Consider the following 24,608-nt stretch of genomic DNA (forward strand, 5'->3'; position numbering starts at 1 on the left):
CTGAGACAACAGGAGATACTTTCCATAAACCTCGCACTTCAAGAGGCTCAACCCAATCAACACAGAGGGTTCCTGGAGAGATGACCAAGTACAGATCCTTTCAGAATATGTATCACCATCCTGCCCACATGGCTTGAATAAATGGCCCCAGGAAAGCATCTTTGCCAGTTTTATTCACTAGTGTGACCTAAGAGCCCACAATAGTGCCTGCCTGGCACATAACAGACGTTCAATAAATATTTATGGAATGAGCGAGTAAGTGAATGCTTGGTAAAACCAAGTTTGGAATACTTGTTCCTTTATTCATTCAATGATGGAGAGTTCTTCAGGGGCCTGCTAAGAATGGGAAACACAGTGAGAAACAAACCAGCACATTCTCTGACCTGCTCCAAAGAGGAAAAAAGATTGTGGACAATTAACTACAGAGATGGTTAACATAATATTTTAACAGCCTTTCCTGTTTTCTTGGGGTTTCCTTTTATGAGCTGCAGTCACAATCATGGCCAATGCATTAGCCATGAACACAGCGTTATCTTCCTTGGCTCTGACCATGCCGGGGGGACAGTGACACATGTACTATTCTCAAGAAGGATCTTGGGAGGCACAGGGTAGGACCACATTGCAGAGAGACCTGACCTGTGCTGGTAGGGCTTCCAGGAGAAACAGCCAATCAGATTAGCATATTTACTTCATGCACTGCTATATTATATGGTTTGCATATCAATCATCACCTTTTTTGTGATACTGGGGTTTAAACTCAGGGCTTTGCATTTGCTAGGCAGGTGCCCTGCTGCTTGAGCCACACCTCCAGCCTTTTTGCTTGGGTCATTTTTGAGGTAGGGTCTTGCCTTTTTCCCAGGCTTGTCAGGATTAGGATCCTCCTATTTCAGGCTTCCTGCTGTAGCTGGGATGACAGGCAAACACATGACCCTCAGCCATTGGTTGAGATAAGCTCTCGTGAACTTTTTGCTCAGGCTGGCCTCAAACAGCAATCCTCCTTACCTCCATCTCCCAAGTAGCTAGAATGACAGACATGAGCCATTGGCACCCAGACCACCATAATATTTTTAAGCACATATCGGTAAACCAAGCAATTACTAGTATTCACTTGTTAGTTCTCATTTACCATGCATAAGAGTCTAAGAAGTAGGTAGCACTGCGAATCCCATTTTACAGGAAACTGAGGCACAAGAAGGTAAGTAAACTGCCACTCCACAATATAGCTAAGCCAAGGCCAGGATTTGAACTCAGGTCTACCTGACGAAGGTTTCTGCCTTTAAACACTCCACTTGAGCTTCAGGAGAGACCTCAAAGAGTTTAGGCAGCTAGGAAAAATAATGCTCACACCTGACTCAGGTGGAGGATAAGAGGATGTACCAGAATCTGTGGCAGAGGCAAAGGGAGACATGTACACGTACACACACACACACACACACACACACACACACACACACACACACACGGAAGGAGCTTAGAGCACACCCCACTCAACTCTTGTCCTAACTGTAAAAGGTCCAGCTAGACTTGTTCCAGGAAGCTTCTGGACTCCTGCATCCACAGTGGAACCCCTAGGTTGAGCTCACAGAGTCCCTGTCTCTGGCTTCTGACGTCTTCTCTCTCACCACAGTCAGCAGTGGTCATGTGCAAAGCAGACACTGGGGTTTAGAGAACTTGAGGAAGATTTCAGGCATACACTTCCGCAGCAAGAGTGCTTCTCTCAGCTTCTGTCTCCCACAGTGCCACAGTGAAAGAGCTGCCCATCTCATGGATCCTACCTGCTAGGTATCAAGTCAATCCTCAAAACAGAGCCACCAGCTTTGGTGGCCAGGCAGGGCTCACAGCAGTTGGATGCTGTCTTCAGTGAATTCCCCACCTCCCTGTGTTGTCTCCCTGGTGCCTGAGGGCTGGTTTTCCTTCCTTAGCCCTCATCAAGGCAGAGACAATGACCACAGGAAGTCACTGTCTGAAGATGTAAAGACTCAGAAAGAGACAGAGGATTTTCTGCTTTCTGATTAAAGAGAAAGCTGGGCTAGAATAAGTCCCAGGAGGAGGCAAGAAGGTGACATATCCATATCCAGAATGCAAGATCGCCAAGGGACTCAAAGTGGGAGGAGGAAGAGCCTCCAGTTGGAAGTGCCATAGAGTCTGGTGGGAGGGGCTCAGCAGAGCACTGTCCTGAGTGTTCATACTCCTCGACCTGTCACCCCTGGTCAGTCATCCACCAATCCTGAATGCCTATGACTCTTGCTCCTCCACCAACAGCAGGGGCTAGGGGTCCTGGAGACCATGAGTGACGATGCAGGCACGACAGGACATCTTAGCCTACTTGCATGCAAGAGACACAGGACAGAGGCCAGAGACCAGCGTGAACATCCTACCTCTGTTTCCCTAAGGATATTTTACAAGTGAACAAATTGAGGCTCTGAGAGATTACCCTACTTGACCTAACGATTATTCTAAAAATGCAGACTGGACCATGCTACTTGAATGCCTAAAGTCCTCAACGGCTCCCAAACGACCATGTCCTGTTCTTTCTCTCCTTTTGGATATTCTACACTTGTTTGCAGTGTCTTTCCACACCTTTCTAGTGCCTACAGAAGCTATGACTGAGCTCACGTGATGCCTCCTTCTATAACCTGAATGATTCACTTAAACCAAGGTGGCTCCCTTTCCTCTGGGCACCAGGACTGCCTAGTATCTATGTCACTTACTTCTCTTCAGGGTTTTCCAAACATTAGTCATTCACCGGCCTTTTTTCACATTTTCCTACCACCTAAACCATTATTTGCTTAGTATTTTGAAAATCTGGTCATGTACCTGGCATATCCTAAGTACTTAATTAATATTTACATGGGAGAGGGGGGAAAAAGCCATAGCACTAGCAAAGGCAATAGCCTCATTCTAAAACGTTCCTTTAAGTGGAAAGGATCTTTTATTAATTGTCCCAAGCAGTCCCCAGAGCTTCCAGAAACTTTAATATCAACATAGAGGGCGTGGGATGTTTGTTCAGCTGTCCCTCCAGCTCCAGGGTGAGCACTCCAAACAGATTGAAAGGATGTGTTGAAGTGGCATTCTTATCAAATTCCAAGCCACATCTGTTACCCAGAGCCTTCTGGGAGAGATGTGATAAACAGCAGAACTCCAGCGACAGCAAATAAAACAGAGGAAAGTAGCCCAGGGATTCCTGGCTGGAAAGTTTGTTGTGATGAACTTTACCGACGAATCTCAAGGGTGGTGTGTGCCTGGAATCCTGGCCTCTGCCTGTGGGGTGGGTAGCTCTCTGCAGTGAATAGTACCTCGACTTGGGAATTAGAAGACCACATACTAGCTGTGCGACCTTGAGAAATTCACTTAACTTTTCTGAGCCTCAGTTTTCTCATCTGTAACACAGGGCTGCTAGCAGCACTGGGCTGTTCGTGGTGCTGAGGTAACTTTGTGGGATGGAGTGTACAAAATGCACACCTTATTCAGGACTGAGTTTGGCAAATGATGAGTGCTTACTAGTCTTCCAGGGCGCTCATAACAAGGAACCAGAAATTGGGTGGCTTCACACAACAGCAGCGCATCCTCTCAGAGACCAGAGGTCAGAAGTCCAAGGTCAAGATGTTGGCAGGGTTGCTTCCTTCTGAAGACTCTGAGGGAGGCTCTGTCCCATGCCCTTTCCCAGCTCTGGTGGCTGCCAGCAGTCCTTGGCATTCCTTGGCTTCTAGATACATTGCTCCAATTTCTGCCTCTGTCTTCACATGGTGTTCTTCCCCGTGTGTTCTGTGTCTGTGTCCAAATGCCCCTCTTCTCATAAGGGCACCAGTCATTGGATTAAGGCCCACTCTAGTTCAGTATGACCTCATCTTAACTCGATTACATCTTCAAAGACCTCATGACAGAGGAAGGTCCCAGTAGTCAGAACACAAATACACATTTTTCAGGGACACAATTCCACCCTCCTCAGTGGTTATCCTCCACGGCATCTTTCAGAGAAAGACCAAGGGGACTGCCAGTGACCCTTGAATATGGTCCCTAGTTCTAGTTTTCAGCTGAAGGAGGAGCTTTGCCTCAAGGGAACTGTGCACCATTTGTTCTCTAATGTGACAAGGCAGAAATATCAAGCAATGAAGACCCTGCCTCCCCCCCCACCACTTCCACAGACATTTGCCCAAAATCCAAAGGCCTTTTGTTACCCACAATTCATTGCTCTCCACCTCTCATGCAATGCATCCATAAATGTAGGACTGGTCATATATTTATTCTCCTTACTGACTAAGGCCACCACGATGCTCTCCTGTGATGGCCTCCTGACCAACTCTCTGCTTCTACTTGCTTGCTCTCAAGCTCCACCATGCACTCCACTCTCCACACACCAAACAATGCTCTGAATACTCATCAGTCATGTCACTCACCTTCCTAAAGCCACCTCTGCCTTTCCTACTGCACCTAGGACAAAAATCCATCTCTCAACATTCCTGCCCTCCTTCACACACACTTAATCATTTATTCCCTCACCGTGTTTGGTCACAATCCAAGGTGACTAACAAGGACCTCCCTGCCCACCTACCTTAAACATGGCCCCCTACCCCGTGTTACTCCCACTCCCATACTGGACCTGGCACTACGTTAACATCTGTTTGCTTATTTTTCTCCCCTACTGAAATGTAAGCTGTGTGAGGGCAGATATTTTGTCTGACTTGCCGGAGTCATACTCCCAACATCTAGCACATTGTCAACATTTGATGCCTGTTTGTTTGCTAAATGCTTCATGCATTTAGAGCTGATTGAGGAAGTAGTTCCCCCACCTTGGTCTATCTAGGTCACCAGGTCTAGTCACTTAGAGCTTCCATTACTTAGCTCTCAGCATTATTCCACTTATATGTGGATAAATCTAACCCATATTTCACTAACAACTTGAGGTAGGTAGTATTCAAGATTATGGATCATAAACTAGTGAATTTGATGACACGTAAATTACGGTATATAAACACAAGTGGTTAAAATGATTATATAGTATACAGTAAATACCTGTGTGTGTGCATATTAATAACCATATACATATATACTCTTTCACTAATATGCATACATATTCTCCCCCCTTCCTAGTTCCCAAAAGCCAATACAACAGACATACATGAAACATAATAAAATTCATATTTTTTATAGGGAGAATCATTTTCTGAGGAGAAAAGCAGGCTTTTCCTAGAACCTAGGTCTAAAAGCAATGTCTTACCCAGGTCTTTGCACATGCAGTGCTGTAGCAATGGTGTTCATAACAATATCACTACAAGGTCAAAAGGAGGAGGAGAGAAGGGAGGAGAGACCCACTAGCATTGTCAGGGTCTGCAAGCTTGCCTAACAAACAGAGATGGAAAAAGATTCTAACCTGAACACTTTGGATGGTATATTAAAAATGGAGACAATTTGGGGGTCATAGGGCCCCTGAATACTAACTTAGGAAAAGGGCATGGGTAAGGCATAGGGAGCAGAGGTCAGTGTGACAAGCAAACTAAGAGGAACAGACAAGGCCGATAGTGTAGGCCTCCAGCAGGACTGTGGGACTCCTGCTCCCCTCCTCTCCCATGCCGGGCATGCTAGGGAGCCACCTCTTTTAAGAGTTCACCTCTCTAAGGAACCCATGGCTCTCTGGGGCTGCCTCTTGCCTGGGACCCCCCGCCCAGCCCCACAAAAGACCTGCAGAGGGTGCTCTACCAGCTCTGCTCTAAATTATAAGGCAAATGTGGCATCGATCCTTTCCCCATGCTCTCTCCTTGGGTTTGCCTCTCCTGCTTGCAATGAGCTGGTGTCTCTCCACACTGCACATTAGAATTCCCTGCAGAGCTTTTAGAAGCTGGTGCTTGGGCCACACTCCAGACCAATTAAATCAGAATCTTCTAAATATTTGGGTCCTTCCTGTGCCAGTCTGGCCAGCACTGGGGGAGGACTGGGAGGTGAGCTGGCCAGAGACCATCAGGATGCGTTATAATCAGGAGCTGGAACATGGCCACACACTGGCCACTTGCTCTCCCAAGGGCACTCACCCACTCACGAGTGGGAGTTTGAGAGAAAGTCGAATGCAGCTGGTTCCAGCACAAAGGTTAATTTCAGCATCCTCATCTTCCAAACACGGTCAGTGTCTTGACAACTTCTGCCATGTAAGAGTGAAATTATGGCACCAAACAAGCCTGATGATCTGGAAGCTCATAACTAATAAGAAGTATAAAATCACAGCGTGTACAGTTTCAGGAATTCAGTTCAAATCCCAACTCCAGGTTGTGCTGTGCTCTGTGTTCTTGGATAAGGTAGCTCTCACCTTTCTGAGTATCTGTTTCTCTATCCAAGAAAGAGGCAAAATGATCGTCTCTCCCTGACCAGGTCATGGTGAGATGAACTGACATGACACAGGCAAAACTCAGTACCTGGCACCCACAGGACATAGTTACTGAAGTGAAGGCACGCTTGCAGAGAGTAAGAAGATACTCCGATTTCTTCTGTGGGTATAAGAGATTCTTTTCCATTTTCTCCATATATAAGAAAAGGAAAGACAGAAAGTGAATTGCAGAAGTGATCAATATTTCGCAAAATCTGTGTATTAGGAGGTTCAGGAGACGGACTGGGCTTAGGTTGTATACAATCTGGTGTCCAGGCCCTTCCAAACTCATCTTGCATGACATGCAGATTGGCCAAAGTCCTCCTTAGACTAGACCAAGGATGGACAGTTGAGGGGCTTAAGCAACCTCACCCTTGATAAGTAGAGCCCTGGAGTAAGAGGGAAAGCTAGTCCAACCAGGAGACCTTCTAGCAAAACATAGCAAGAGCCCAAGGATTCACAGCACCATGACGATGACTCAATAGTATAAGATATTCAACAGCTTCACATGTAGCAAGAACTCAGTACCTTGTGTTCACTGTGGGTGTTTGTGTATTCTTAACTTCTGAAGTTCTCTACCTTTTAACTTGCACTAGACATAAGATGTTCTAAGCTACGCCACGTTACCTTGGAGGCTCTAATTCTGATCTTCCAAAGCATATTCCTATGACTGAAGCTCTGGATTAAATTTTATAAGTGAACGTATCCATGCATGCATATGTTCAGATTTTATATCTGATGGTGGCCACATGAGTATAATATGAGGTCATATAATGCATCTGCCTCTAGCAGTAAGGAGGAAGTTAGCAGTCTAGAAATGATTTTCAGCTTCTAATAGCTTGTTTTGGAGAAGAAAGCAATAGCTTTTGCTTACTGAAGATACATTTCAGGAAAAATTGAGAAGTGCTGTATTGGGGAAATGATGTCCACTGGGAGTTCATAGTGTCGATGTGTGTGGCGCTGATGCCAGTCTCCATGTTGGCGCATCAGAAGGAAGAGCAGTGGTGTCCAGCCTGCAGATCAACTTGGATGGCCCAGTTCGGCTGCTTCATGATTCATTATGTAATGTCCTCTAGAGCTACGAATCTCTTTCTCTGCAGGCCTGTAATCCAGAACTCAGGAGGCTGAGGCAGAAGGACTGAGAGTTCAAGGCCAGCCTGGGTTACATACTGAGACCCTGTGTCTACATAAAAACATGAACATCTCTTTAAAGATGATAACAGCACGGCTCTCTGTGAGAGATGTCCTGGGTTTTCATCTCAGAGGTCAGGGCAGCAGGTGCATTCAGAGCTAAACCTCACACCTGAGATTTAATCAAGTTGAATCTCTGCCCACTACAGAAAAAGCCATGGAAGTGTGAAAGGAAGCTTAGAATAGAGGTGCATTTAGCCTGGTCACCCCAGGCTCCTGCAGACTTGCCATTGTTAAGCAAATGTCACTACTGGATGGAAGGGTTGACTCATAGAGACTGCTGGAAAGGGGGTGGAGAGGGAACAGGTCTTTTAAACCTGCCATGCCCACCCCTGTGTTCTAAAGGAAGATGTGAGTATTTAATTGGGTTGTAATAAGAAATGCAGAAGCATTACTGTTTCAGCACTCTGGGCTGTATCAAATCAATTATCGTATTATCAATTACTGACAATATTAGAATTGATATGTATCAATTCTAGTTACTGAAAGGTTCTTTTTGAGTTTAAAATAAACATTGATGAACTTGGAGGACTTTATGCTAAGTGAAATAAGCCAGACAAAGAAAGACAAATACTGCAGACTCTTACTTCTATGCAGACTTTAAAATAGTCATGATAGGTAGCAGTTAGACATGGGCAATGTGGATATGCAAAGGGAACCCCAAGATGGGGAAACCTTGGTTCAGTGTTTACATGCCCATGCCCCATATTCTCATTCTCTCTCTCTCTGCTTGCTTGCTTACAGGATGCAAGCTAAACCTGTTTACACCTAGGCTACTGGCTCCACACTCTTGGAAAACACCTGTGAACGTGACCTAGGGAGGAGGCCCAGTGAGAGCTGATCAGAAGAAAGACTGGTCTGGCCAGATCCTCCACAAGATTAGCTTTGCTTTAAAACGTCTACACATCATTTATGGCCTCCGCAACTGGTTCCAAGCGAAGAAACAAACTCTGACCTAATCTGACTGGGAGCTGCCTTCTGCTCATTACCACGTCATTATAATCCCATTATACTTTACATTTTTCTAACCCTCCCCACCCCCACCCCATGGGTTTTTCTTGAAGTGGTCATGGGTAATTGCACTTGCAGAGTGATTCTTGAGACATGTCAGAATTCTTTCACAGCTCTTATGTCAATCACTCCCTGTAGGCTAGTCCTGGGGGTGGACTTGACCCTCAAGGCCTCTTAAACTTCAATTGTGCCAGAGTCCATGTGGTTGACCCCTCTTTCTGAGAGTGCCTCTGAAAGCACATTTTCTATTCTAATAAACTATACTTTTTATTATCATGCTTTACTTTTTGCCTGAAATCTTCTCCCTCCTGCAGAAGAATGGAGATAGCAGCATTAACCTTCCTGTAACAGTGAACTGAAGAAGAACAGAGAGTGGATGATTTTGCCAAGGGCTAAGGGAAAGGTGGGTGATGCTGGCCAAAGAAAGGACTCAAAGTTTCCATTATAAGATGAGTAAGTACTAGCAGTTTAATGTATGCCATGGTAACTGCAGTTAAAAACACTGTTTTGTCTACTCGAAATTTGCCAAGGGAGATCTTAAGTGTCTCACTAAAGAACTGAAATGCCTAAAAAAATAAATAAAATAAACTTTGTTGACATGGATGGCTTAGTCAAATATCTTTGAGTCATATGCTATGTTTGACAAACTAGATGGTTAAAATAGAAGCAGATTTAATTTGACTGTTTTTTAACATGATTCCTGGGAAAACAAGCCAGTAATTGATGCCTTTTACCAAAAGACAATGAAATGAAACCCTAAGGGTCTGTCATTCATTTCAACAATTAGGTTACACAAAGAAAGCCTGTTTCTCAGTGAGCACAAGACTGAATTTGTTGTTGATGGTACAGCACTGCTAACAGAGCGTGGGGCTGTTCCGTGGCAGGGTTGGATCCCGCTGGACGCTGAGGAGACTGGTACCTCTGTTGCTGCAAGTGTCTCATCTCTCCTTGCCTCTGTTCCTTCATCTGTAAAGTGGGGGTAATAACATCACCTACCTCCTAAGACCTTTATGAAAATTAAATGAGCAATGCATACAATACTCAGATGAGCAGTCCATGCTCAAAAGGTACTATCTACTGTCAGCCTCTGTAGCGGTATTCAATGAGGTCAGTACTTGATGCAACCCTGGGGGGGGAGGCAGAGGGAAGCCTGAAACTAACTATAACACCTCTTATCCTATGAACCATCCATATTTGTATATCCAAAATATTTGCCATAGGTGTTGGGTGATTACAACCTACAAGCTTCTGCTATCATGTCTGTTGTAGGAAACAATTACAGATGAGCTATGCTGTTAGCAATCAAGAGCTCCACTTAACAGAGTTGTGAATTTCTGAGACAGCACAGAGATGTGGCTGGGATGCACAATAATTGCACCTGAGACAGAGTTTCCATATCCTGCAATAAAAGGACTTGATTTAACATCATGATATTTTCTCCAAAGAACAGACTCAAAGGAAACTCCTCCTTTGGCCTAAGAATCACACAGGCCAGTCATTTCCATCCTTCTCTTTCCATAGTATGTTACTATGTTACTGTCATCCTTCTTGACATACGGCTGTCCCCTCCTCCTGAGCACAGCTAATTAAATCCCTGAAGCCACATCAGTTTCTCCTTCCAGAGATTTTAGATTTCTAGGATATTCTAGAATTAGATGTGAAGACTTGACAAGGGACAAGAAGGCTGAGGGAGGGGTGCTGACACATGTCCATGGAGAAAAACAATGGTGAGAAGTAGACTGGGGGCCCTGAGATGGGGGACACATAACTGTAAGGCTCCTGGAAGCCATCTTGCTCAGGCTGCACATCCCGCCTTTGGGAATTGTGAGATAACAGCAATAGGCCACATTTTCCCAATACCCTGACAATTGGCCTGACAATCTACTTGAAGCAGATGAAGCTTTATAAAGCTTAAACTCCTGATATTTAAATTTCCTTCATACAATTAATTCTGTTGAGGAAAATGGACCTTATCTTGTTGTGCAATTTGCTATCTCCAGAGGAGTGAAGGTTGAAATGCAGGCAGTGAGTTGCTTCATTGAGTGGAGATCTGGGAAGTTAGGAAGAGATTTGGGAAGATGAGCTGCTATTGGAGCTGCATATGAAAGTTTGGGGGCCGAGGGGAAGGCACTGTAATTGGGATGGAACCAAAGAGAAGGCAGGAATCCCAGATCAGACAGCAAATGTCTCTCTGGAAGAGGATTAAGGGAGCAGGTAGCAGAGACACTCAGCTCTCTGTCAACCATGTGATAAAGGAATTCACCATATGGTGCAGGAAGATAGCGATGAAGCAAAGGGAAGGAAATGCCTTTGTCTATAGGGTTACACAGCCGAGTCTAATGTATGTGTGTATGGGTATGTGTGAAGACTTGGCACTAATGAGATTAAAATTAGGATCAACTCCCACAACTGGGCTCAAAGACTTAGAGAAAGCCTTAATTACTGGTCTGTGCTACACTGCCTTTTAATCTCCTCTGGACATTTCTTCCTGTCGGACTCAGGGCTGTGCTTGGCTCCAGCAGAAGGTGCGGTGGTCTGGAGCTCAGTGCTCTGGTTCATTTTCTCCTGGTGTCAAAACCCAGGATGATGTCATCATCTGACACACTGGGCACGGGGCTCAGGGCCCACCATCCTCGTGGGGGGTTGTGAAAGCATTTTAATTTCTTTTAAAATCCCAAGTTAAAAAAAAAAAATAAAGTTTAAAGTTGAAGAAAACATTTAGTTGAAGAAGACATGCATTTGTCTTTCTGCCAATACACTCATAGATATAATTTTTAACTTTTTCAAGGAGGAAGGAGGAGTCCATAAATGTCATAATGCACCAGGTTAGGAGATGCTGCTTCAAAGATGAAAGGGAGGGAGAAGGTGGGAAGGGAGGGAGGAAGGAGAGAGGCAGAGAGAGAGAAAGGAAAGACTGGTGGTTTGGGGAAATGCGTGGACCCCAAAGTGAAGAATTCTGTTAGAGACAGGAAGATGAAGTAGCATCACAAAGTCAGCTTTGAAGTCCTGTCCCGCCTCCACCCAGCTGTGTGATCTTGGAGAAGTCATTCAACCTCCCTTTCTTTGGGGGGTAGTGGAGCTGGGATGGAACACAGGGCCTTAAGCATGCTAGGTAAGCACTCTACCACTGAGCTAACACTCCAGCCCCTCCCTCAACCCTTCTGACTTACAACTTCCATACAGATATGCTAGGGCTGTTATCAGTAACTACCTTGCAGAATTGTGGTGAGCATTAATACGACATCATTCATGCAGGTTCGTAACATGGTCCCTGGCAATTAGTACTCGTTCAATAAGTGCTCGAGGCAGCAAGGAGGCTGTGAGCGGAACTGGAGTGGTGGGGCTGGTGGGACAGTTGGTGAGGAAACATGGAGGCCACAAGTTGCAATGGTGCCATCTAAGGAGTAACTGCACACACTAGAGAGGCTACCAGGACTGAGCACTCCACAGGTGAAGCCTGTGACATAGGGCAGAGGACAGTATCTGGAGGAGTGGAAACCATGCCCTCACAGGAATCCCTAAGGTGACCCACAGATCCAACAAGCACCTGCCCATGGGTAGTGACCAACAAGCACAGGGTGCTGAAGGAAGAACAGAAGATCTGCAACCTTCCAGCACTATGGCATGCAGTTTGTCTAAGAGCAGCAACTTACAGTAAAAATAAGGCATGTAGATGCTGCATAGCACTTAGTGGGCAAAATGAGAAAATAAGAGGGGGAAAATGTATTTATGACACAGTAGGTGCTCACTGTTCAGACTAGGAACACATGTGTTAAATACCAAGCAATCAAGAACCCTGATAAAACATCTCTAAATCTAACCCAATCTACTAAATAACATTTACAGCCTAACTGCCACAAGTTATTTCAGCTTTCTGAATCGATCTTCTCACCTGTACCATGAGACAACAGACGTTACATTACAGAGTAAGTGTGCACTCACCCACAACACTCATGACAGAGCCTGACACACAGTAAGGACTCAAAACTCCGGTAATACCATCATGTACCAGTAGAATGTAAGTCTGCAGACGCTGAGGAAGAGTGTCTGTTATACACTAAATATTAGTAAGTACTTCTTGAATGAATGAATCATTAATTGTGACTGTCAGTGGGCACTTATCATGAAGGTAATAGCTTCTCACCAGTATGGCCTGTGGGTTCCAACCTCAGTCTTTTCCTCCCATGCCTGCCCTCTGCTCTTACAAGCAAGGCCACCAAGCTTCTCCCTCAGATCTGGAGAGTGACAGGGTTAGGAAATGACTGACAACCAGAGACACTGAAAATTGCTGAAGGGTAAGGAAGGAGTAGATGTGGAAGAATGGAGGCGGCTAATCTGTAAAGAGCAGTTTGAGTCTCTGGATCCATTCAGAGGATCCAAAGACGGAGTGGGGAGGTCAAGATTTTTAAGGAAACAGGAAATGTGGAGCACACTCCTCATCTAAAGAAAATGCTACGCACATCACAGCAAAAGACTTCATGCTCTGAAATACAGCGGTAATTGCGGTGCCGACAGCTCATGTAAGCATAAGATTTTAAGTCCGTTTTTCACAAAATGTGGTGCTATCAGCCACATGAGGACAAAACTACCTTTCTTTAATAAGCTCTCCTAAAACAGGTTAAAATCAATATATAATTGGTGTTTCAAACCTGTGATTCTACATATATGATTGCTGGACCCATGCTAAGAAGAAGAAAAGGAAGTCAATTTATAGAACAGTATTTCCTCGGGAGGAAGCATGTAGATGACAAAAGAAAATCAGGGACACAAATGACCACTACTGGGACCTTGACCATGGCTGTCATTAGCACTGAAGTCTGAATTTTGAGACGAAGTTAGCACCAGTACCTTGAAGAAGCACAACCAAGTACTAACTCTCTGAAGTACCTGAGTAGAAGAAGCCACAATGGCCTCCTTGGTGACAGTCAGGCACTCATCACCCTCCTAGGTGGTATTCCAGGGAACTCAAACTCTAGAACAGGAAGCTTAATGGTTTTTTCTCTCACTTCTCTGCTTTTGGTTTTAAGCCATCTCAGAGGTACACCCATCCACAGACTGGGATGAAGTTTTTTAAAGCAGTAAATGTAATACCTGGGCACCCAGTTTCTAAGGACCTTTTACTTCTTCCTTTTCATTTCATAAGCTGCTGGCTTCTTCCTACTTGATTTATTCCTGGCTCTGCCAGGCTCAGGAAAGGCAGCACTAACACCTGGCATGTTCCATGACTTAAACACAAGGAAATGTCACAGAGAAGAGGCGCTTCAAGTTTTTGTTTGTGGGGTATAATAAATTGAGGGTTCTAAAGGGAAAGTCAGGAGGCCCTTGGTGTCAACTGTGAAAAATTCCAACCAGATATGAAAGGCAAGCAGTATGGCTGAGACCACTTGCTATCCACCAGAACTGCGCTGAGGTGCAGCGTGGGGCTGAGTTCTCTAATAGTCTACAGGCAAAACTGATGGCTACCAGGTCCAGAACAAAGACTTTTACGTAGCAACTTGTGCCTCCCTCTTCCTTTTGCTCCCCCTCCACCCTCTAAATGTAGACATAAATGAGCCCTAGGGATTAATGGAGCCATCTAAGAGGGAAGGAAGTCCATCCTTTAATCGCAATATGGAGGAGAGTGGGTAAGGCCAGGACCACCCATCCTAGACTGTTAGGGGAATGAAAATGAATCCTCCCTTGCTTCTAAGCCAGTATGAGTTTGGGGGCCTATTTGTTACAGCAGTATAACCCACCCAATAAAAGAAGCTTAGGTGCCCTGACTGTTTATTTGGGAGCTGGGAGTTGGGAAGAAGAAGACAGTCTTCGATTTTCATTTCCTTTCTCTCCTCTTTGCAGTTGACAAAACTCAGCCTTTGCATGGAGCTGGAGTCACTTTCTTACAACAACCAGTCACTTCAAATCCTGTCCCTGCATGATGGTGCACTCTGCATTTATATCTGCTAGTGTCATTTTCTTCTTTAATGTTTATACTCCCATGTTCTAAAGTATGTGTTTTTCAAAACTCAGAATGGTACAATATGTGGATTTCATTGTATGTAAATTTTACCTTAAAAGCAATCATAAAAATATTGTGTCCTGGTCTGGAGGCATGGCTCAAATGGTAAGAGTGTCTGCCTGGCAAGTTTGAAGTTCTGGGATATCTATCTATCCATCTCTCTCTCTCTCTAGATATATATCTATCTATATATATCTATATATCTAGAGAGAGAGAGAGAGAGAAAGGAGAGTTTAGTGTAAATTCAAGGTCTACAACTGGCTTTGAAATGCATTAAAAAGTGGGTTGATGGAGGGATAGATGGATAGACAGAAATGTGACAAAGCAAATAGAGTCAAATATTAATTGCAGAATCTAGATGCTGGATATTGCAGATGTTCAATGTACAATTCTTTACTTTTTTTGTATTTAAAAATTTTTTCAAGATAAAATGTTGGAAGAAAAACTTCAGTGAGAGTAGGACCCGTGAGCACATTACATAAAGTCAATCTGTCTATATTCAGAGTATTTTGTATTACTATCACGATGGCCAGTGATATGCCCATGTTTTTGCTTGACTTTGTGTCATGGAAATTGTTCCATTATGACACATAGTCAGAGAAAGACAGACAGATGTGTGTGCCCGTGCATGTGTGAGAGAGAGAGAGAGAGAGAGGCCAACTCCATTCTTTGGAATGTTATCTTGGATACTCCATTATCTACGTAAGCTTCTCACTGGTGGGCATATGCAGCCTTGCTGCAGTCAATACCATCTTACATAGACTTGTGCCACTGGCTTCAGCTTCTTCGTGTCTGTGCATCTATGCCCACCACCACATACCAGCTGCTTCCCCCAGCTCTGCTCCCCGACACCCACACACTAGCACAGCACCTTCCACAGGCAGAAGCCACAGATGTATCAGTAAGAAAGCCTTCATCCAAACTTCCAGCATAACTTTTTAAAAGACTCGGATCAAATTAAACATAAGCACGAGAGCGCATATGAAATGTTGGAAGGCAAGCAATATTAGCATTAATGAAATGCTTAATGGATGTTTCCTACGGCCACCCATTAGGACGAGCGGCCCAGAGCCTAGCAGGTCAAGAGCTGTGTGTGTGCGCACTTACGGGAAACTGCCATGATGTTTACCGGGATGATTCAGCCAAGCGGTAATATCTGGAGCATAACTCGACTCCAGCAACCTCGACAAGCACAGAGTTAGATTCCTGGGAGGTGTGGGGCACGGCCAAGCGGAAGCTCAACGTTCAAAGAGACCTAAGACAAGAAGTCTGAGGGTAAAACTATGAAAAGAAACATTAAGTGATAAAGGAGTAATGTGTTTCCATGCTCCATCAGGAAAGCTCTAGAAAGCATTCATCTCCAAGAGAGCCAGGCATGCCAAAAAGCCGTGTTTGGGTGAGATGACCCTTTGTGGCAAATACCCTCACCTGTTGGGGAGAGGGACCGCTACAAAGGGTTCTTCTCGTGCAGGTGTTTGAAACAGGGCCAACACATTTGTATGCTGTGGACTTCACACTTGCTTTCTTCCTTGTTTCATTTTCACAGGTTTTAGCAAAACGCTGTGTTGTTCTCAGTGCTTTGCAAATTATTACAGTGCTTAAAAGCGGGTTTTTCTGGGCCAGATCTGCTACAGTGGACCTGGGGGAGGGGAGGTGCAAACCCCAAAGGCTTCATCTTCAGAAGGCAGAGAGCAAACCACGCCGCGGTGTTCTTCTGTTTGAGGGGACCGCTCTCTCTACCTAACCTGACTGTGCAAAACGTTCAAAGATGCATTTCAATGCAAAAGCGTATTAATTAAAACCACAGCTGGCAGAACCAGAGCTGCAAAAGATTACAAGGTGGTTCAAAGTACCACACAGGTGTTTGTTATTCTATTTGCTTCTGTGACATGGCTGTTGTTTTCAGCTGTGATTTATCGGATGCTACATCCCAGTCTGGAAGAGAACACCCAATTATTGTATCAGTTCCCATGGAAACATGATCTATTCTCTTATTCCCTCACTGAGTTCCCCATGATCCATTATCCCCACAGCCCTTCACCCCCACACAGATTCTTTCCAGAAGGCTCTGTGCAAGTTTTGTTCTGCCATCAAAAACTCTCCAGCCTGTATTATTAAGTGGTCGATGACACGTGCAGGGCATACTAACTTCTGAGTTAATAAGTACAGAATAAGAATGTTAAATTAGCACAGAGGGCCTGAAAGATGCAAATTAAACCAAGCAAAGTTCACCTGTGCAGCATGACGGGCCTCAGCATTAGGTGAACTTGGATGAGAGCAAGATTTCTCAATGCTTATCCTTTTAATGTAATCCTAACTATGAGCCACGTGAACACGGGCTTGTTAAAATTTTAAGTGGGGGGAGGAGAAAGTTGAAGACTGACTGATAGTAATGATGCAGTTTCTTTCTTGGATGATTGTATGGATAGCTGAAGACCTCTGTGACAAGTTGAAAACCACTGAATTGTACTGTTGGCATGGGTGGACTGCATGCTATGTGTATTAGGTCTTAATAAAACTGTTTATATATATAAAACACTGTCCAGCAAGTGATTCTCCCACCTCATAGCTGGGACTACAGGTGTGAACTACGGTGCCAGGCTTGCAATGTAATGGTTCAAACTCCCTGGTGGACCTGAGCTATTAGAACCTCTTCTTTATTTCAGCCACTTTCTTCCTCGTCCTCTGAGGTTGGATATGCCTCGTTCTTCCTAACAGTTTAAACATCTTGATTCATTCCCTTGTGCTGCATCCCCAGGCATTCAGACCCCTTCTCCCCCACCCAGGTGATGGCCCTCTGCCTGCTGGCTTTTGGTCCCAACCCAGTCTAGACACCATTTTGGCTCATTTACTTACTACACTCTTACTGAGTACCTTTGCATGCCTCGCTCTGCAGATCTGCAAGGGCTTCTCTTCCCAGAATCCCCAGCTCCCTCAAAATCTTCTGCTTAGCTGACTCTGCTATGCCTCACTCCTACCTTCAGCTCACAGCTTCTTCTCCAGAAGCTCGGAGCTGCTGGAAAAACAAGTGAACAAGGTTGCTGTGGACCACCATCAACTGCCTAGTCTCTAACCCACGGCCCTCGGGACTGCTTGGCATTCCCAATGCATGTCTGGCCTTAATTTCACTTATCCCATGCCAAGGCTTTTCAAAGTCTGGCCATTACCTCAGATCCTTTATTTAATCTCCCCAGATGACCCTGACACCCACAGGCACAACAAATGCCTGTGTTCAATGTAGACACAAAATGAATTCAAGCCACAGGCCCCGGCAGTGCAATGGTGTACACAACAGAGAACAGGGAAGAATCCTGCTCTTGGGGAGCTGAGATCTTAGAAAGGGCAAAAGGACAAACCAATAAAGAAATAAGAGGGCCAGGCATGGTGGCTCATCCCTGTAATCCCAGCCACTCCAGAGGTGGAGATGGGGAAGATTGCAGTCTAAGGCGAGTCCAGAAAAAAAGTCAGTGAGATGCCCATGTCAACAACAAGTGGGGCATTGTGGTGTGTGCCTGCAACCCCAGCTGCGCAGGAGGCATAGGTGGGAAGACTGTGATCCAAGACCAGCCCTGGGCATAAACATGAGACACACTCAAGAAGTAACTAAAGCCAAAACGGCTGGGGTGTGGCTCAAGCAGTAGGTTGTCCACCTAGCAAACTTGAGGCCCTGAATTCAAACCCACAACCACAAAAAAAAGTAAGAAAAGCATCACCCAGTGGTGATTCCATGAGAGGATTAAAACTAAGAGTGATGAAAAATGACATTATGATATTTTTCCTTGTTTAAGATAGCTACACGGGGAGTTTCCTTGTGGTACTTCCATATTTATATGATTTGGTTCATCTCCTCTTCTTTCTACCTTAGTCCCTTTTGTATGGTGGTTTCAATCAACTTACAAATTCTATACTCATTTTTGTATAGTGAGTATATCACCCATATTTTTTTAGTTAAAAATTTTTTAGTTAAAAATTTTTTTTTTATTCATATGTGCATACAAGGCTTGGGTCATTTCTCCCCCTTGCCCCCACCCCCTCCCTTACCACCCACTCCGCCCCCTCCCTCTCCCCCCCACCCCCTCAATACCCAGCAGAAACTATTTTGCCCTTATTTCTAATTTTGTTGTAGAGAGAGTATAAGCAATAATAGGAAGGAACAAGGGTTTTTGCTGGTTGAGATAAGGATAGCTATACAGGGCATTGACTCACATTAATTTCCTGTGTGTGGGTGTTACCTTCTAGGTTAATTCTTTTTGATCTAACCTTTTCTCTAGTTCCTGGTCCCCTTTTCCTATTGGCCTCAGTTGCTTTTAAGGTATCTGTTTTAGTTTCTCTGCGTTAAGGGCAACAAATGCTAGCTAGTTTTTTAGGTGTCTTACCTATCCTCACCCCTCCCTTGTGTGCTCTCGCTTTTATCATGTGCTCAAAGTCCAATCCCATTGTTGTGTTTGCCCTTGATCTAATGTCCACATATGAGGGAGAACACACGATTTTTGGTCTTTTGGGCCAGGCTAACCTCACTCAGAATGATGTTCTCCAATTCCATCCATTTACCAGCTAATGATAACATTTCGTTCTTCTTCATGGCTGCATAAAATCCCATTGTGTATAGATACCACATTTTCTTAATCCATTCATTAGTGGTGGGGCATCTTGGCTGTTTCCATAACTTGGCTATTGTGAATAGTGCTGCAATGAACATGGGTGTACAGGTGCCTCTGGAGTAACCTGTGTCACAGTCTTTTGGGTATATCCCCAAGAGCATATTCACCTTCTTAACTTCCTTCTTTTATCCTCCCTCTCTCATATGTGACCTCCCTTAGTGAGACCTGTTTTTTTATAATATTGCTGCATTTTTATTGGTCTTATTTTTCACATATGAGTGGGAACATGAGGCTTTTAGTTTTCTGAATCTGGCTAACTTCACTTAACATGATGTTCTCCAGTTCCATCCATTTAGCTGCGAACAGTGGGAGGGGAGAAGGTGGGGAAAGGGTTTGGGAGGGTGAGTCTGGTGCAAATACTGTGTACACAGGTATGTAAATGGAAAAAAATGAGACCTGCTGAAAATGCCAGGAATGAGGGGAGGAGGGATAAAGGACAATGATGGAGGGGGTGAATTCAAGTATGATATAGTTCATACAGTGTAAGAACTTTTTCACTGCCACAATGTCCCCCACACAGCACAACAATAAAAACAAAAAACAATTTAACAGTGGAAGAGGAATGAGTGGCCACTTTGGTGGTCAGAAGTGATGTCAAAGTGCAGATGTGAATTACAGGAAGGAGCCAGTTTTGCAAAGAGTAAAACTCCAAGGGAAAGAGGAGCTATGTGTTCAGGAGCCCAAGAGCCACCATTGTGGCCAGAACTCACTGGATGATGGGGGGAAGAAAAAGACAGAAAGGAGTCAAGCAAGGAACAAGGGCAGGTCACAGGTATGTTGGAAGGATGTACTAAAGAACATACTGGAATTGCCATGTTGGTTGTGTGTGTGCCTTGACCAATGTAAGTTTTTTAAAGTGACTGTGGTTGGCTGCCACATGGACAATGTGCTGATCATGGGTCCCAGGACCAGGAGTGGCACCAGTAGGAAGCTCCTGCAGGGGTCTCGGTGACATTGGCATTGTTTGGGTGGGGGCCGTATTAGTGAAGACAGAGCCAAGTTGGTGAGTGCGTGATACACTTTTGAGGACCCAGCAGGACTAGCCAGGAGCTTGTACCAGGCATGGCGGGGAAGGGGGTGGCAGCAGGACAAGGATGAAGGAAGTAAGGAAATTCAAGGATAACTGGATTTCTGGCTAATGTTTCAGCGATAGAGAAGAAATTTATGTTTTTTGCACACCTGAGTTTGTGGTAGAGATTTATACTAGACATCTTTGTGGCACACAAAGGGATTAAAAGATTCCAAACAACACTAAACAAGTCAGGAATACTTATAACACAATCTCAACTTTGGTAAAACGGCATCTCACAGTATCCAGAGTCACTCCACACGAGTCCCAGGGCGATCCTTCAACCACACTGCTGTGTGAAAGGAACTGTTTCCATTCTCAGCTGCCACAGTGATCTTTTCCAAGAGGCAGATCACGTCGTGCCATGTCTCTGCTTAAAAACCTTCAATGGCTCCCCACTGCACCACAAATAAAACCAAAACTCTTCTTTGTAGCTTGTCATGCTTGGGGCCCTGCTTCCTCTGCAACTTCACATCTGGCTACCTCCTCCTGCTTGTGGCATTTTGGTCCCAACACTTTCTGATGGCACCTAGAATGCACCAAGTCCTTCCCCCACCTCAGGGCCTTTGCTGTTCTCTCTGCTGGGAACATTCTTTCTAGCTCTTTGGATGCATGACTGGTTCATTCTCACCCTTCAGGCTTCAGCCTACCTGTCATCTCCTGAGATAATCCTGAGTGGGATTTGTTTATGACACAGAACTCTTTGTTTAATTCAGAATATTTCCTACAAACAGCAGTGTGGACCTATTTAATTTTCCCTCCACTCAAATGCAAGCCCCACATGAGCAACCGTCCCTTCTGGAGTGGCACCAAGTCACACTGTACCTTGCCAAAGCTGCCCTTCCCCAGCACCATCAGGAAGTTAAAGTCGGTCAGTTTCACCCGGTCCCTGTTACCACTGTTGTCAAACTTGGAAATAGTGTTGGTTGTCTTCTCTTCTGGGGTCTTGGTCCCCTGCCCAACCTTGGCCCTCTGGAGGAGGAAGCAAATGGGAAACACAATTAGGGTTGAGGACACACTTTGGAAAGACATATGCACACTGGATGGACGCCGCCTTCCGGGAGCTCACGTGCTCACCTATGGGAAGTGTGACCACACGCACCCAGCCCTGGAGCCGTCCTGGGCACCTCCAGCTCTCCTTGCCCCTTGTGTCTCATCTGTCACCGGAATTGTCATTTTCCCCTCCTCTCTGTCTCTACAATTTAGCTCCTTCTGTCCCTCTTACCAATACCCCCTGCTTGCACCTGTCACCAGCATTTGTTCTCTCTACCTACAGCCAGAAAGCAGCTTCCACCCATCTGAGTTACCTCCTGCCTCAATAGCGTCCCATCAATTTTAGGATAAAGGTCAAGGTTCTTTCACTGGCTTGTGAGATCAGACTTACCTGGCACAGTGGTTTGGATAAGTGTCCCCCAAGGTCCCTGTGCTAAAGGCTTGGTCCTCAAGGTGGCACTACTGGGAGGTGGTGGACCTTTAAAAGGTGGGGCCTAATGGGAGGAAGTGAGGTCACTGGGGGTGTGTCCTTGAAGGGACTGTAGGACCCCCTGGCCTTTCCTCTTCCTCTTTTGCTTCCTGGCCATGAGCTGAGTGGTTTGCTCCATCACCACCTGGCTCTCACCAGAGGCCAAAGCACCAGGTTTGCTGATCTTGGACTCTACAACTGTGAGCCAAAATAAACCTCCTTATAAATTAACTAGTCAGGTGTTTTGTTACAGTAGCAGAAAGCTGACTGACACGGCTGGCTGTGCAACCTCTCACTCCCGGTCTTCTTCCCGACAGCCCAGCCCTCTTCCCTTTTCACTCCCTTGAACCTCACAATCATTGGATCTGGAACATCCCCCAAAGGCTCGGTCCTGCTTGGTGCTGTTGAAAGATGGCAGAACTCTAAGAGGTGGGGTGTAGTGAGTTGTAAGGAATTGTGGGACACCACTCTCTTCCTTTCTTTTTGCTTCCCACCTAAACCATCAGTGAGCAGCTTCCTCTGCCAGGTGCTCCCACAGTGATGTAGACCCAAAAGCAATGGTGCAACTAACCATAACTGCGACTTCTGAAACCACAAGCCAAAATAAGCTCCTCCTCCTTTTAAGTTGGTTTGTCTCAGCTATTTTTACAGTAATGGAAAGCTGATGAATCCAAATGTCACAGGTCCTTCCTATCTCAGGACCTTTGCACCTGCTGTTGCTGCTGCATGGATGGCTATTGTCTTCCCTTCACCCATATTGTTACCTACTGCTTCCCACTTTTGCTTCCTCCAGGAGGCCTTCCTGGATTCTCACCATCAGAACTGGATTCCCCCTTCTACTTGCTCCCTTCATCCCTTTCCCTTCCCAGTAACACTGGAGGGTAATAGCCTGTGGCTTACTTCTAAGAAACGAGAAATTGCAGGGGCTAGGTGTTATTCTCCATGATTTTCCTGACAAGTAGTACCATCCCAGGCTAAGTCCATGTGGGCTACAGGGTGAGTGAGGCCCATGTTTGTCTGCTGTGAGTACAGAATGGAGGCTCACAATGGTAGCTAAGGCTTGGGAATGAGGAGAGAACAGGAGGCAGCAGCAGGAGACCTGAGGCCACCAGGACTTTGTCACAGGATTTGCTTCTTGAGGAGAGAAAATCATGAAGGTTAGAAACCTGACTCTGTGTGGCCCTGAACACATCAGTCAGCCCAGGCCACTCCTTTGCCTGAATACCCTCTGTGTTCCAGTTTCCCAGGGTCAAAGCCAAAGGCTGCAGGTGGTGCCTCTTTGCACCCCTCAGCTGTCAGTCTCTCCTTGTTAGTCCACATGACTTTTCTGAATGCACCAAACGTATTCTTGCCCCAGGGCCTTTGCACTGGCTGAGAGTACATTTTCCCCGGAGCTGCCTCACCTCTGGTAAGACGGCATTTCCCCGATCTCCGCACCTAAAATAGTTCTTAGCAATTTCCACCTTCCTTACCACTTTTCTCCACATCACTTGTAGCCATCTTGCAAACCAAGTATTTCCTCACCTGTTCCACATTCTCGTTCCCTTCACAGGGGAACACAATCTTCTTGATGATAAGGATTTTGGCTGTACTGTTTTCCAGCTTCCCTGGTAGCAGTGGCTGGCACACAGTGGGAGGTCCCTTGCACTTGGTGAATGACCCTTCCTGAACCTCAGTGTCCTTGCCAAGGGAATGGAAATAAGGACAGCCAGTGGTGACGGCTCACAGAGGGCTTTGCACCATCCCTGGAGAGTAGCCAGTGCTCAATGAGAGAATGCATTGCTGCATTCTCTGATGTCTTTTGAAGACAAAGAAGCAAGAAGAATCTTCCTAGGGCTCTGAATGTCAGGGAAGATGACTTGAACATTTATTGGGTGCCTGCTGCATGCCAGGGATGGCTGTAAGCGCTGAGGGCTGCAGGGGGAACAGATGGATACAGATGCTCAGTGGATGTGCATCCAAGCAAAGACGGGCCTTCCAAGCTGTGGCCAAGAGATATGGCAGAACTGTCCAGGGGAAGCAGTCAGAGTGGGCACCAGAGAGTGAGGCACATCTAAGGACCGGGCTGCCTGCACTTCTTTTCTTTTTGAAGGCCCCACCCAGCCCTGGGTTCTTTGTCACAGCAATAGAAAACAGACTCATTCAGCATGTTGGTTCAGTTTCTACAATCTACATGAGAAGTGTACAATGTCGGTCTATTCTGCCCAGCGTTTGCTGTTATTTTAATATTTAAACCAGTTGCCAATTGTTGAAAGAGAATTCTTACAAAAAAACCAGAATCCCAGCTTCTTCTGAAGTAGTTCTGGCACATTGGATGGGACCAATCTTTTCCCTCTTGTTATCCCCCTGGCTCCTGAAAGTATTTGGATTTGTCACCCTGACACGGTGGGCCCTTGGAGAACAAGAACCGGTCCCATGTCATGAAGGTGCCACGGTTCCACGAGCCTCCCGCCTTGCAGGCAGTGCATCAAAGAGGTAAGATCGTGGAACTGAAGCCCAAATTAAAAGTGTCCTTTCTTTTGCTGGGGACAAAGTGCTTCAGAAGCAGGACTCCAGTAATGGTTGCCTTTCATGTTTGCAGTTCAGAGCGCTAGAGCTCAGTGCTCAAAGACAAAGCAAATGGAAAAGAGGGCCGGCCACTGTGCGAACACTCTAAGGCTCCCGCTCTGGCTCAGATGAATTCCTGCCCTGGCTTACACTACAGACGCCCCTGCACTCCAGCCCTGCAGGGAGCTCCCTCAGGGGCACAGACCCCAGGAAGCTGGGGGTCCCTGAAGCATCCTCCTAACCTCCTCCCACAGTTTTTATTCAAGGGGCGGGCAGCTGGTCACACCAACAGAGCCAGCACTTGACATTTGAGT

The 24,608-nt window shown here is 45.6% G+C and overlaps 1 protein-coding gene across 4 annotated transcripts in view; it reads right to left on the reverse strand.

Annotated features, from left to right (window-relative positions):
- Positions 1-24,608, reverse strand: part of Prkcb (protein kinase C beta) — a 295,276-nt gene that overhangs the window by 57,219 nt on the left and 213,449 nt on the right. For all 4 annotated transcript variants that reach the window (XM_074060332.1, XM_074060333.1, XM_074060331.1 and 1 more), the window contains one exon: positions 21,111-21,257. In XM_074060332.1, coding sequence (XP_073916433.1) covers positions 21,111-21,257 — 147 coding nt within the window. The remainder of the gene's footprint in view (positions 1-21,110; positions 21,258-24,608) is intronic.

The sequence above is a fragment of the Castor canadensis genome, chromosome 17, assembly GCF_047511655.1.
Source record: "Castor canadensis chromosome 17, mCasCan1.hap1v2, whole genome shotgun sequence".
Lineage (NCBI taxonomy): Eukaryota > Metazoa > Chordata > Mammalia > Rodentia > Castoridae > Castor > Castor canadensis.